Raw genomic sequence first — 13,218 nt, 5'->3', positions numbered from 1 at the left:
GTTTTCGTTTACTTATGACACTCAAATGCACAGAATAAACATTTTGGTGTTTGACAGTAAACTGTCACAGCATTTACGAACGTTTCTGCCCTAAATGTTAGCAGAGATCCATTTTACTGACAACGCGTAATAAACGACCATTTCGCTCTGCATTTACATTTGCTATCTCGGCAAAACCGGTCGGTGGTGGTAGCATTAACCCCAAAAATCCAAATATAATAAAAAACAATTTACTGACAATTTTCGACTGTTAAAATTAAGTTTTAAATGCTGTTTGGCTTAGCTACAACTGCTCTGTGATCGCACGCACGCACCACGGCTAGCCTGTAGCTACAAAACTTAGCACGCCCTTAACAGTGTTAGCCTTCTGTTAAGGCTAGAGATTGTTAGCCAAATCTCTTGAGAGTAACAAAAGGGTTTTAGCGGTTGATGAATGTAGGGAAAATATGCATCCTTGCTGCCTGCTTGTGAGCTTCTATGTAAGCAGCTGGCATACGGAGAGGTAACTTTGTTAGCAGTGATTACAGGGGATTGGAATCTGACAGGCTAAAGTAGGAAGCAGGCACCGCTACCGTCCAAAGAGTTCACGGAGGCAACAATTTCTTTCCAGAAAAAGCGCTTATTATCGAGTGGCAGTGGAAAAAGAGTAGAACTAGATTTCACGTCGGCGTAAAATATGACAGAGTAGCTGGCTTTGCGCGATTCCCTCAGAAAAGATTAGTGACGAATTTTGCTAACGCTCGCTAAAGCTAACGGGCTAGCGCCTAACCGACACGTTAGCCCAGAATTCGGTTGACGGGTGGGGAGTCCAAACAGGCGCGAGGTGAGCTCCGCTGCGCCGCACATTGTTTGCAAAAAAGAGCCCAATTTCGAAAACCACGCGCAGGGACATGCACTTTTCCACTGTCTAGTGTCAATTCCTCAAAATGGGGTCTGCTAACGTACGTCTCCGCCATTTTGTGACAGGTTTTTCATTGAGCAAAGGGGTACGTGTAATGGTTGAATGTAACCCCATCAAGAAGATATCCGCTTGGCAGTTGTAGGAAAAAGGGATCAGGAGTAATTTCCAACCATCCCGTGAGATAAAGTCGTTTTGAAGTGGTCAGCAAGGGATAGTGGCAGCTTACCAGAAAAAGAAAGAGAAAAAAGAAAGCAGCATGGCAGGAAAAAAAAACAACTTGAAGACTGTATTGAACATATGCAAACTACCCAAAACCTTAACTTTAAAGTTAGCAATTACAGTGTGCAGGGAAATTTTGCACCACCATAAATGCTACACAGTCACTGTGAACATATAAGATTTCCCTGATTTCTGCACCAGGATACTGTGCAATGTAAACATTTAGGTAATATCACCATTAAAAAAACATATATAAAGACTATTATTAATTTACTGATATTTTGATCGCTATATTCATTCATTTCTGAAAGAGATGAACAGTGTATCTTTACTTCTTATTCTACTGTAGAAAAGCATAATAAAAATATCTTGTCAGTTTATAAAGAGTTTCTGTAAAGGCTATTTTGAAATAATTTTACTGCATTTTTTTCCCTTTTATAAAAATATGCAGCGATTAATATGTTCTCGTATTTTATTGGTAAAATAAGGGTGCTCAATTAATTTGTATTATCCCCTCCCCCACGGGACATTTCCAAGTACCTCCTGACCCGTTTTCCACACGCAGGGAAGAGGGCAGACGGTCCCTAAAAAAGAAAACAGTCTCTATTGTTCCAGCGGTCGCTCGGTTCTGGACGGTGCAGTTCCTCTTTCGGGCATAGAGGTCGCTGCACGCATGGTAGGCCGGCCTCCGCGGCCTTCACATCTTTTTGTCTGAGAACTGGATCCCTCTGCCGCTCTACAGTGTGTGCGATAGCCTCGGAGCTGCGTCCGTAACACACTGTCAAACCACTCCAAACGAATACAACCGCGACCAAAAGCATTAATTCAACACCTTCTGCCATGGCGTTTCTAACCTGCCGGTAAATCGGTCGTATTTGCGACTGTTCGCTGGAACTTAGTACGGGCTTGAATCGGGCTTGCTTTCTGTGTGCATCAGTCTTTATTAGCGAGCTGCCGCTCTTCTTGCTATCAGCTATTTCTTTAACTTTTTTAAACACTCAGCTTGGCGAATGACTGAGCGCCGGCGGAGTATGGGATCCTTGGTGTCTTAAGAAGCGACTGAAGTGGGGTATAACCGTTTTTGCATGCAAAAACAATGGCAAATTCGACGGGGAAAAATCTACTAGATCAGCGAAGGAAAGGACAGGCTTTCCTGGACGAGCTGCGGCAATTTCACCAAAGCAGAGGGTGAGATTGGGGCGTCTTTATTTCCAAGAAATATAACTTTAAATCACCATTGCATGCAGCGGCGAGTTTGCCAGAAGTGTTATTTAAACAAATGTGGATTTATTTCTTGTGTTTTTCCAACAGATCGCCGTTCAAGAAGATTCCTATCGTGGGTGGGAAAGAGCTGGATCTGAATGCTCTCTATATCAGAGTCGTCTCTTTAGGTGGCTTTGCTAAGGTGAGTGCGAACTAAAAGTGTTATTTTCTCCACACTCTGCCTTCCGTGGACTTCCCGGTGGACCACTCCACAACTCCGTATGGGTAACACGGGACAAGTGTAAGCTTCCAGAACAGCGTTAGTGGGTCGGTGTTGGCCTTGTGCTAGTTTGCCATGTATCTCTATGTAATGTGGTGGCTTGTGTTGTTGTGTGTGGTTTGAATTGAGTGTACAACCGCTCCGAGTCAGAGTGCAGTTGGAGCGACTCAAAATTAGCGGGCACGTTTAACATCGATTATCGGCTCGGAGCCCGGCCTAGGAAAACACCGCTTAGGTCGCGACGTCTCGCCCGGGGTTTTACCGGTAGTTTTCACCCGGGAGGGGGGGGGAAGCCTGAATTTTCTTTCTCGCCATAGCCATCTTTCTTCGGCTTCATGGCTGATGACAAAATGTAGGCCTCACAGGCCCATGCAGTGCATACAGTAAACGCTACCAAAAGCCCACTCCTAATTCAAACGGGTCGCCTCAAGCTAAAGCATTTGTTTACCGCCGGGGGCAGTTTGCTGGAGTTTAGCCCCGCTAGGTTTTAACGCCAAAAATGAGGAAAGTCAAGTTAGCTCGTTAGCTACAGTGCTAACTAGCCTGAACAGTAACGATAATGACCTAAAGGGAGTCAGGCAGTTGTACCTATTGTACTCAATTGTAAATAAGCACGGCTAATAAACACATGTGAGGCTAAACTTATAAAAATAATAATTTTATACTAAACACTCTGGTGTTTTTTCCCTCCTCCTAAAATATTTTAGAGCAGTTTCCAAAAGTTATTGATTAATGATTCTAGTGTTGCCTCATTTTATTTTTGCGGGGGGAACCTGTGGCAGACCAGATGGCTTGCTGTCGGTGTAACCGCTCTTTTTTTGTTTGTGGTTCGCCGGTGTTTTTCATCTCTTAACGAACTAATTTCTTCTTTTCAGGTATCTGACAAAAACCAATGGATTGAACTTGGAGAGGAGTTTAACTTTCCGAGGAGTTGTTCCAACGCTGCATTCGCTTTAAAACAGTACTACCTTCGGTAAGTGGCACGGAGCATGCAGCTCTTGTCCTCTCAGGTAGCATGTGGGAAGTGTTTACAAATGTAGAGATGGAGTCAGCATGCAGGATCCAGCCCTCTCTGCGCCTCTCTGCTGGGAACCTGCACTAGGACAACATTGTGTCAGGCAGCTTAAGTTTCTATTGTGTACTTTTGCTGTGGCAGGGCTAGATAAGAACACCAGTCTTAAATGTGAGGGCTGTCAAGTGTGGATCGTAGCGTTGTTGTTTTTTTGTTTTTTTTGTTTGTTTGTTTTTTTTTGTTTGTTTTTTTTTGGAGCACGGTTTAAAGCAGGATTTTTGTATGTCAAACTGGTGAAAATGTTGTAGCCAGGAGAGGACATTTGGTTTTGATGCACCACTGAGCAGATATGTGGGCTCTGATGTGCATTTCACACAGCCCCCCTCCAAAACTCTTAACCCAAGTTATCTGTCATGATGAGAGTCTGCCTTCTCCAACAGCTGGCATTTGTGGTTTTGGTGCTGGCCTCTTTCGCTGTACTCCTTTCCTCATGCATGCAACGATTGTTCCCCTCACCAGCACCTGCCTACGAGGGATCACACCTGCAGTGAAACACTTGTAATCCGCTCGTGGATATTTTGCAAGTTTCTATGTCAACAAGTTATCTGCTGATAGTTCACAGATTACCCACAGTTATGGATGCAGTTAGAATTGGTCAAAGTCTTAATACATCCTTGGTTACAAAGTATTAACCTGCTACATATCAGTGTTAATGGCAGAATGCGTTACAAGACAGCTTTTCTCAAGCAAATGATCATGTGATTTGGTGCAATGGTCCACTAGGAAGCCCTGACCTCTGACAAGACAGCAGTTGGTCGTTTCTAGTCCTCTTACTACAGTGCAAGTAGCTGCAGTGCAAAGTTGTTTGGTTTTCTGTGCTGGGATTTATGCAGATATCCTCACAGCCTAAGTAAAACTTAACAGACATAAGACTTTTTTTCTTTTCTTTTTTTTGCCTGTGTCTAACAGGTTTAGTATTAAACAGCTTTTGGATTTCTTTAAGTTTGCTTTGCATGGACAATTTGAGCAATAAATGCAGCTGTTATTTTATGTCAAGACCACATTCATAAATACCAGATGCAAACTTGAGTCAGAAAATGATATAAATAAACGTTACGGCCATCTGAGACTCTTTCACCTGTCTCGCTGAGCTTAGTCACTGTAATTATTGCCTATAATATTGGGAAGGAAGATGAGACATAGAGGAAAGGAGGCCTCGCTTACAGCTGCTGCGCTCTTGTGTCACGAGAGCCTTCGGAGCTGCTTTCTAAAGTTTATCTGAGGCGGCTCGGTGTAGTGGATGTCAGAGGCAGCGGGCAGCGAGGGCTTGTCTTGCTTCAACTGCCGCTGATAATGAAGAGACTATTCTCTCTTCCCTGCATGCTGTCTCCCCCCCCCCCTTTACTTTTGCCTGGCAAAAAGTGGGTGAATGTTGTAAATGCTGTGGAGGAAATTTCTCTTTTGCTGTCTCGCGGGGGGTTCAGAGGTCATAGGCAGGTACACAGGGTTCAGATTCAGTGTCTCTCTCTCTCTCTCAAGGACACTTGAGCTGGGTGGATGTTTGCTAATATCAGTTAACCTTGATTATCCAGTTGAATGACCAGCTGTAACCACTGACAGCCTGGCAATTTGTGAGCAATGTTTGCTCCTTTAACTATTGTGAACACACAGGCAACAGTTTGTGTTTTATAAGTGATGATTAAGGGCATTGTCAGGTTGGGTGCAGTTTAGTTTAGTTTTTTTTTTTTTAGTCTGCTATCTTAAACAGGCCCATCTTAAAGTGTTCATTCCTTATTTATTTTATCCACTCTCTGAATTATTTTCCAAGAGTTCCCAGGTAGAAAAGTACAGCTCTGAAAACCTTCACCAGGATCGCACCGCTTGTTGCCCTGACTTCTTTTCTCTGAATGAATGGGACGATCACGATGTGGCCCCCCTCTCTGGTCAGCGCTTCCCACTCAGCGCAGAGTAATAAACAGCGCTGAAGTTCAGTGCCAGCTCCCACTGCCATCTATTTGATATCTGAATGTCACTGTAATAAGTGAGCGACGCGTGCCAGAAACATTTTTCCAGCTCGTTTTCAACGTGTTGTGAGCGCTGCTTTGACATCAATCTTCACCAATGGCGCTGATTTCATTTCAACTTCAGGGGTGGACGGATTCGTGTCTGGATCAAAGCACCAGCTTCAGATCACTCTGACACTCTGAGGGCGCAGTCAAGACGCAGCTCTGTTTTTGGGCTCGTTTACTGGCAGTGTTGGGGCACGAGATACATATGTAAATAAGAGGTGCGACATTAAGAAAATCCCTGATCAGTCAGTCAGACATACAGAAGGATGTTGTCCAAGGGAGGGCGGTGAAGGAGAGTGTTAAATAATATATTGAATATGGCCAGGACTTGTACACAACATGAAAAAGTGTGAAAATTTAAAGGGATTTAAGGAGTTTGGGGAGATAATAGGACAGTCTGCTACATCACTGCAGCCAGTTTATACGTTTCCCCTCCAAATCTGTTCCTGTCAGCCTGCTACCTTTTTCCCCCTTCTATAATTTGACATATCTATATGTACTCTACCCTGAATTTTGCTGGATTGGCCTCCAGTTACTCAACACTGCTTCCACTTTTTCCCATGGCTGCAACGATTCAAGTGATTCTCAGTCAACACAATTTCACGTCTCCCACGGTTTTCTCTTCCATTAGTAGTTTCATATTATTTGGAAGTGGTTTGGAGCAAACTTTGAACCTTCACAACCTTGTTTTTTTTTTTTTTTGTTGTTGTTGTTCCCACTAATACACCATCATGCAGTTTGTTCGGGCAAACTCTGTAATTTGAGAGTGAATAAAGAGTGTTTTGAAATAGCTTTAGTCTTCGACTACTTTTTGTTCCCAAACTGAGGCGTGCTGTACCTAGAAACCAAGTCAGGTGACGGATACCCCGCTTTAACCTTTGTTTGCCCTCGCTGCTGCAACCCCATTGGGAGGAAATAGGGCCCTTGAGCCTGACATCAAGGAACATTCACTCCAGCTTCTGCAAAAGCTCAAATGGACAATTTATCAGTTGTTTTATTTTGTACTTATGGCTTATTCTGGCTTTCAGTAACACATTTAAACTGTTAAACGGGGAGAGTTTTCAGAAAGCCCCTTGTGTTATATTTACTTATCCAAATGCCTTCTTTCAAAATGCATTTATTTTGAAATCATAAGTCTGATTTGATGAGCACACGTGACAGTGATCTGTTGACATGTTCATTCATGAGTGTTTCAAATTGGATTCACCTTTTGACTCTATGCTTATGAGTTTGCTTTTTTTTTTTCTTCAATACTGTGGTTAGACAAACAGAAACAGGTCTATGTGTATACTGCTTGATGCTGAATCAGCCAACACTAAGCGATCTGTCTCCAGAGTTCAGCAGGGTGCTTCTTGTGCAGACCACTCTTTAAAAGCTAACAGCAACACGGAGAAGCAGGTGCAATCCCGCTCATGGGTTTATTCATTTCACTCAATAGTAGGATGTTTCACATTAAGTCCTCTTCTGTTAGCTGTGCATTTCTCAACTGTTTCTGCCTTGTGACCCTTCTTTTAGACCCACAATTAGAAGGTGGTACACTCATGTGAGCATGACATCACTGCTAGTGGATTATGATTAATGACTTTGATGTAGCTTTTGGGTCTGAAAAGCAATCTTTTGTACTGTCTATGGTGGCAGTCAGTTTAGATTGATGTGTTATTTATGGTAGGTTGCATTTGAGTGCATGTGCACTGCAACAGGAGACATGCATGCATTCTCAAATTAAATATGAAGTCACACCTGTTTTTTTGTTTTTTTTGTTTGTTTGCTTTTATTTGTAGCTATGTATGGACTCTTCCTCTGCCATTGTAGCTTTGGTGAGCATGACACATGAACCAGTTCTCCACCTGCTGCAGGTTCTGGTTAGAATGGCTTTTCAGAGCTGGTGGAGCTGGAGTATGTCCGGTATAGGGCGAAATCCTCTTTTGGGGAAGCAGTTAAGGGCTGATTCTGGTCTTAGAGTAATGGTTAATGGTAAAAACAAACGAGTTGATAAATGTCCAATAAATCAGCTGTTACACATTCTACACGGATCTTCCAGATAAAGTGTGGAATCACCGCTAACGACACATATCTGTGCAGTTCGTTAAACGTCAGGTCTTCAGCTTTACACACGTGATATTGCTGTTTCTAGAAGGCAACAAACCAATGAAAACACAACATTGAACTATCGCCCAGCTTTTGGACTGCACACATATTTTCTAGCAGGTGTTAATTTTCACACCGTTTTATCAGATTATGCCATGCACCGTGTTTGATGGCTGTTTGGTGCCACTCTGCTTCCTGTGCCATGCTGCACAGCCTCCTGTAAGTTCTCCTGAAACATCTGGATGAAGTGGCGTTTGATCTGGCTTGCATTAGCTCTCTTTGTATTCCTCCTGCTCCATGCTAGCTGCTGCTCAGGGTCGCCTAAATGAAGATGAGTTATCGAGAGAGGCATGTGGACCAGTGCCGCCTCCTGTGGTTTTATACGCATTAGTAGAAGATGTTGCACAATACAAGAGCAAACCTTCTATCACAGATAACATCTGAAGGCTCTTGGGACCTTTTTTTTTTTTCTTTTGGGTCTGTCTGTAATTTGACCTGCCCTCCAGCAGTGTTGGCCACCACTGATAGCCTAATCTCCTTCTCTCAGTTTCCTTGCTAACAGGCAGATGTATTTGGCAGAGCCACAACCAGACTTTGCCATTTTCTTAAGCTCTTTAGCAGAACTGCATGACTTAGCTTGCGGTTTGCTTTTAACTGGAGTTTATTCTCTGTATTTTAGTCAATCCCAAGTTAATAGCAACCCGTGTCTTAAAAGAGTAAACTCTCTAAAGAGTAAATCTCTAATGTTCTAGTGCTGGAAGACACCCATGATAAGATTATGTACATGCTATATAGACAATTAAAGCAAGCACTAGTGAGAAACACTTTATAAGCCCATACAAGTGTTATTGTTTTCATAGGCCTTCTCACGGGAGACTTTGACCTGGGGAGGCACAGGCATATCACTGATGGCTGCATTCAAATTGAGGGAAGGTGGCATCCAGGTTAACTGTCACATCTTACTGAAGTGAACTGAGCCCTCATTAATAGATGTGGCTTCAAAGTTGTGAGCAGTCAAAGCACCTTGTGCAGAGAAGATCTATAGACTGATGGTCTGAGTGAGGAGGGGTGGGGGAGGCAAATTACAAGAGAGCCAGAGCCAGTTGGCAACCTAAAGCTGAGCACGCTCCCAGTAAGCTGAAGTAGCACTGACTTCAATAATTGTTTTAGCATGTTGTGTTTTAGGAATGTGGGCCACTAGTCGACCATACAGGTAAACTGCATGTTGCTTGTCGGCCCCTAGAAGTATGAGTCAGTGTACAGCTTGAGTTAACCGATGATTCCAAAGTGTCACCTACAGATACCTGTCTGTCTGACCAAAGTCATTATTCTGCAGGCGTGCCTCCCAGATTAAGCTTTCCACAGCTTTGACACAAGTGATCAAAGCATCTACCAATAAGAGTGAAGGAAAATAATGATTGACATATTAGTAGGGTTGACCAGCCCACTCGCTGGTCCCACTTGCCCCGCGCTTGCTGTGTGGATCCCCCTTAAGTGTCTAAAAGGGTCTCGTTGCTGCATTCGGGACCCGTGAAGGCAGATAGGATGTGATGAAGAAATGAAAGCAGATAACTTCAGAGCCAAACGAGAAAATGTGTCTGCTTTTGGGAAGGTTTTAATTTATTTATTTTAAATGACTCTTGTCGTTCTGATCGCGTTGGCCACACATAGTAAACACGTGTCATTGTGTTATACACAGCCTAAAGTGCCACATGTATGAACTGCATTTAAAATACGACTGGTTTACTGAAGAATGTAATTAACTGTTTCAAATTACTCTTAAATGCACACACAATATTTGCACAGACTGTCTCTAACCTCATCCATTAGACTGTGCTCAGTTTGAACTGTTTTCTCACATTCAGACTAACCACTTAGGCAGATTTTTGTTTTCCCTCCAATTTTATCAGCCAGACAGTTAACAGCCTAGAAAATCCCTCAGTGTAATATTGCAGCTTTTACATTTATTATATAAACAAATGTCCTTAGTAATGAAATTATAAATACTTTTTGATTTCTTCTTGTCGGTGCAATAGTGGAACCCACAAAACCAATCACAGCTACAGTTTGGATGGATCACACTTTAGCATGTTCTGAATAGGGCTGCCACAAACGATTATTTTGATAGTCGACTAATCAGATCATGCATCCATTGAACGTAAAACGTACAGCTTATTGCATGAGCATGCATCTGCTCTTATATAACTATCATCACTACAGCTTTAAGTGTTTAAGGTATGTGCTAACTAAAAATAAAGACAAGATGATAGTTTATTAAATTTTAATGAAGTTTGCAGATTGTTTTGGAGAAGTTTAGTAAACTCAGCTGTCTGCTCCTTGCTATCTAAAATATAACAGGACACCTGAGTATATTCTCGAGCATCTCACACTTCTGATAATCAGCTGTCTGCTTGACGTTTATTAAGCTGTGTAAAAACTGTAACTTTAATCTCAGCCAAACCGATTTACTCAGGAACAAATAAAATACTGAAAAAAGCCAAACAAGAACATTTTTAAGTTCTCTAAGTGACTTATATATATTTAACCTGAGTAGCGAAAGACTGCGGTGGGTTTGAAAACGATTTGCCGGGAGTCCGGTGTTCTCACCGGCTCTAGTGAGCCTGTAACTCTGGCTAGCTAACGAGCTAGTGGGTAACAGACGTCTCCGGAAACGTCGGAGCGCTTTTGAAAATATGTGGTGTCTTGATAAACTGAGCAGATATTTGAGGTTTACACAGCTACATTCTCGTCTGAAAATATGTTAAATGTTTATTTTGTGACCCAGAAAGAATAATAAGAGTAACATTAAAACTAACTAACTGCCGCCATTGTTGGAAACTGAGCAGGGCCGCGCTATGAATTCTGGGACACAGTTTCTTCTTCTTCGGGGTTTAACGGCAGGTGGCATCCTTGTACATGCAGTGTTGCCATCTTCTGTTTCAGTCTGTTATTACACTCTTAAATGCTACTACTCATTCCTGTGTCTTCTGGGATCTTACAAATCTTCAAACGACGCGTCGACTATTAAATTAGTTGTCGACGATTTTGATAGTCGACGTAATCGTGACTAGTCGACTAATCGTGGCAGCCCTAGTTCTGAATATACAGCCATACCAATGATTCATCCTACTATTTATAGTGTTACAAAATAACTGGTTTTAGACAAAATGTGCGAGTGGTCACCATCTCCATTTTCAAGGCAATGATGTGCCTGCGTGGTGAAAAGCTATCATCGCAAAGTCCGATGTAGCCGAGGCATCCTTTTCAGCGGAAAGGACCCTTTAACAGCTCATGTCAGGATTTTCCAAAAAAGATAGAGACACTCGGGTCACACTTTTCCTTGACGAGTTAGCGTTGGTTCCATTCAGCAGAGCACAGTGCCAATGTGGCGCTTTTCATTCTCAATGCCATATTTTTATTAGTGGATTCTACAGGAGTGGCTTTGCATGACTCACAGTTCAAAATAATCTTTATATGTCTCATACTGGGCATCGATACATCTCCTCTGCTTTAGCTGCTCTGCTTTTAAGGCAGCTTTCTTCTGACTGTCCACCACTCGTAAACAAAGCAGTGCATGAAACGACTGTATGAGGATTTCTGTGCTTACTGACATTTTTCAGCGCCAAAAGGAGAAAAAGTGTGCTGATATCAATACTTGAAATTTTGGCAATTTTTTTAAGGTGTCTCCACCCTTTTTATATACGCTATATGCATGTTAGAAAGTGAGGAAAAGATTAGTCTTCTTTAAGCAACTTTGCATCATCATGAGTCAGTTGACATGCATGCTCTGTACTGGCTCTAAGTTGAACAAATGGTTAGTGCTGTCAGTGATCCCGCTCTCAGTTGGCTCAGTGACCTCCATAATCGCTTCCGTGATTATTGACAAAGTAAACCACCCTCAGCCTGCGCTGGGCAGCCAACTCCATTAAACCCCAGCAAACATTTCTCTGCAGAAACTTTCACTTTGTGTGTGTTTGTAATCTCAGCGTCCTCGTCCAGCAGGGGGCAGTCCACTCTCATACACTGACACGCACTGGGGGCATTTGGGTAGTTGAGAGTAACTGAAGACTAGAGTGCCCAATCCCTGATCCAGATGTCCGTAAATAACGCCGCGCTAATGACAGTAGCTGTCTGCGCCGGGGTCTGCTCATCACTGCTCGTGCTTTGCGAGTTTCCCCCATGCGGGCGTGCTCAGCCCATTTATTTTGGAGGGAAAATAGGCGCTCTGTGACAACAACAAAAAAACCATGCACACACTTCCCTAAACGGTTGTAGTAATATTGAGGCAAGCCACGGCGGTTTGTGCTGCCTGGTGGTCGCGTGCTACTGAAGCTGCAGGGGACTGATGTTTCTCTCAAAATGCGCGCATGAGGGTGGGGAAAAAGGGAAGTGAAGGCACAAGCATCTGCAGCCCATTCCTCTCCCCTCTTCCCATGCCCGCCCCCCTTTTTTTTCTTTTTTCCTTTCTTCATGCTTGTACTCAGACAGCGGTTGATGACGCTGCAGTCGGGAGTAGGCCCTATCGCTCTCCTGCTCTTCCTCCCTCACTCACTTTCTCCCTCTCTCTGCAAATGAAGGCTGAGTGTATTTATAGTCCAGCGTGTCACCCGGCAGCCAGCAAACGGGGGATTACCTCGGCCACGATGAACTAGCAGAGCCTAATTCAGAAACAGCACTCGCTCGGTGACTCACAGCCACACAAGCTGGGCTTGCCACACTGGTAATACTAAGGTATTTTACTGTGTGTGTGTGTGTGTGTGTGTGTGTGCGCGCGCGCGCGCGCGCAGTTTGTGCACATTTTTACGAGGTATTTATGATATGTAAAAAAGTCTGAATCTGCAGTCACATGCTCATTCGGAACGTTTTTTCTTTTCCATGCAAGTTGAGTGAGAAGTTCCCAAGAATGAGAGGGAATTTGCTTTTGGCTTGCAGCTGCTTCTACCATAGATTTTTAGCAGGTAAAAGTGAGGAAAATGTGGATGTAGCTCATTCATTTGAAATCAAAGTTGCCTAACAACCGGCAGTTCAGGTGCATGGAAAGTGCGGCATTTAAAATTTAAGAAAGCATGCAAAGCCCCCCTTTATGACTGTGAGAGGTGTGCATGTTATGCAAAGACGGTACTTTCTTTTTGTGTGCTTATTTCCATTGTACGTCATTCTTTACTTAAGACTTCAGAGCCCATAAAAGGATGTTTAGCTCCTTTCATTCCCTGCTTTGTTTCTGCAGTTCTAGTGATTGCAGGGCAGTTTAGGAGTGAACATGAACTCTTGCATTTTTGTGGGGTGGGGGAGAAATCTGGTGTGTTTATTGTGTTGCCTTTTCCTTTGGCGAGCTGGAAGCTAGTTGAGTATTTGCATGATTCGGTGCCAGGGTGATAAGTCACACAGTAAGGAGCTTGACTTCACATTTTAAAGAACCGGTTTGAGGGCCGCAGTTGAGGCCGTG

At 43.2% G+C, this 13,218-nt stretch overlaps 1 protein-coding gene across 2 annotated transcripts in view; it reads left to right on the top strand.

Annotated features, from left to right (window-relative positions):
- The first annotated feature begins 180 nt into the window (after positions 1-180).
- Positions 181-13,218, top strand: part of arid2 (AT-rich interactive domain 2) — a 39,727-nt gene continuing 26,689 nt past the window's right edge. The window contains exons 1-4 of one of the 2 annotated variants that reach the window (XM_005743309.1): positions 181-502; positions 2,123-2,308; positions 2,432-2,525; positions 3,479-3,576. In XM_005743309.1, coding sequence (XP_005743366.1) covers positions 2,217-2,308; positions 2,432-2,525; positions 3,479-3,576 — 284 coding nt within the window. In that variant the 5' untranslated portion in view covers positions 181-502; positions 2,123-2,216. Of the gene's footprint in view, positions 503-1,806; positions 2,309-2,431; positions 2,526-3,478; positions 3,577-13,218 lie in introns of those variants that run through there. The other variant, XM_013913408.1, reaches the window with a different exon arrangement.

The sequence above is a fragment of the Pundamilia nyererei genome, unplaced genomic scaffold, assembly GCF_000239375.1.
Source record: "Pundamilia nyererei isolate P.nyererei 1_Seehausen unplaced genomic scaffold, PunNye1.0 scaffold00130, whole genome shotgun sequence".
NCBI lineage: Eukaryota > Metazoa > Chordata > Actinopteri > Cichliformes > Cichlidae > Pundamilia > Pundamilia nyererei.
This window is presented reverse-complemented; position numbering and strand designations above follow the sequence as displayed.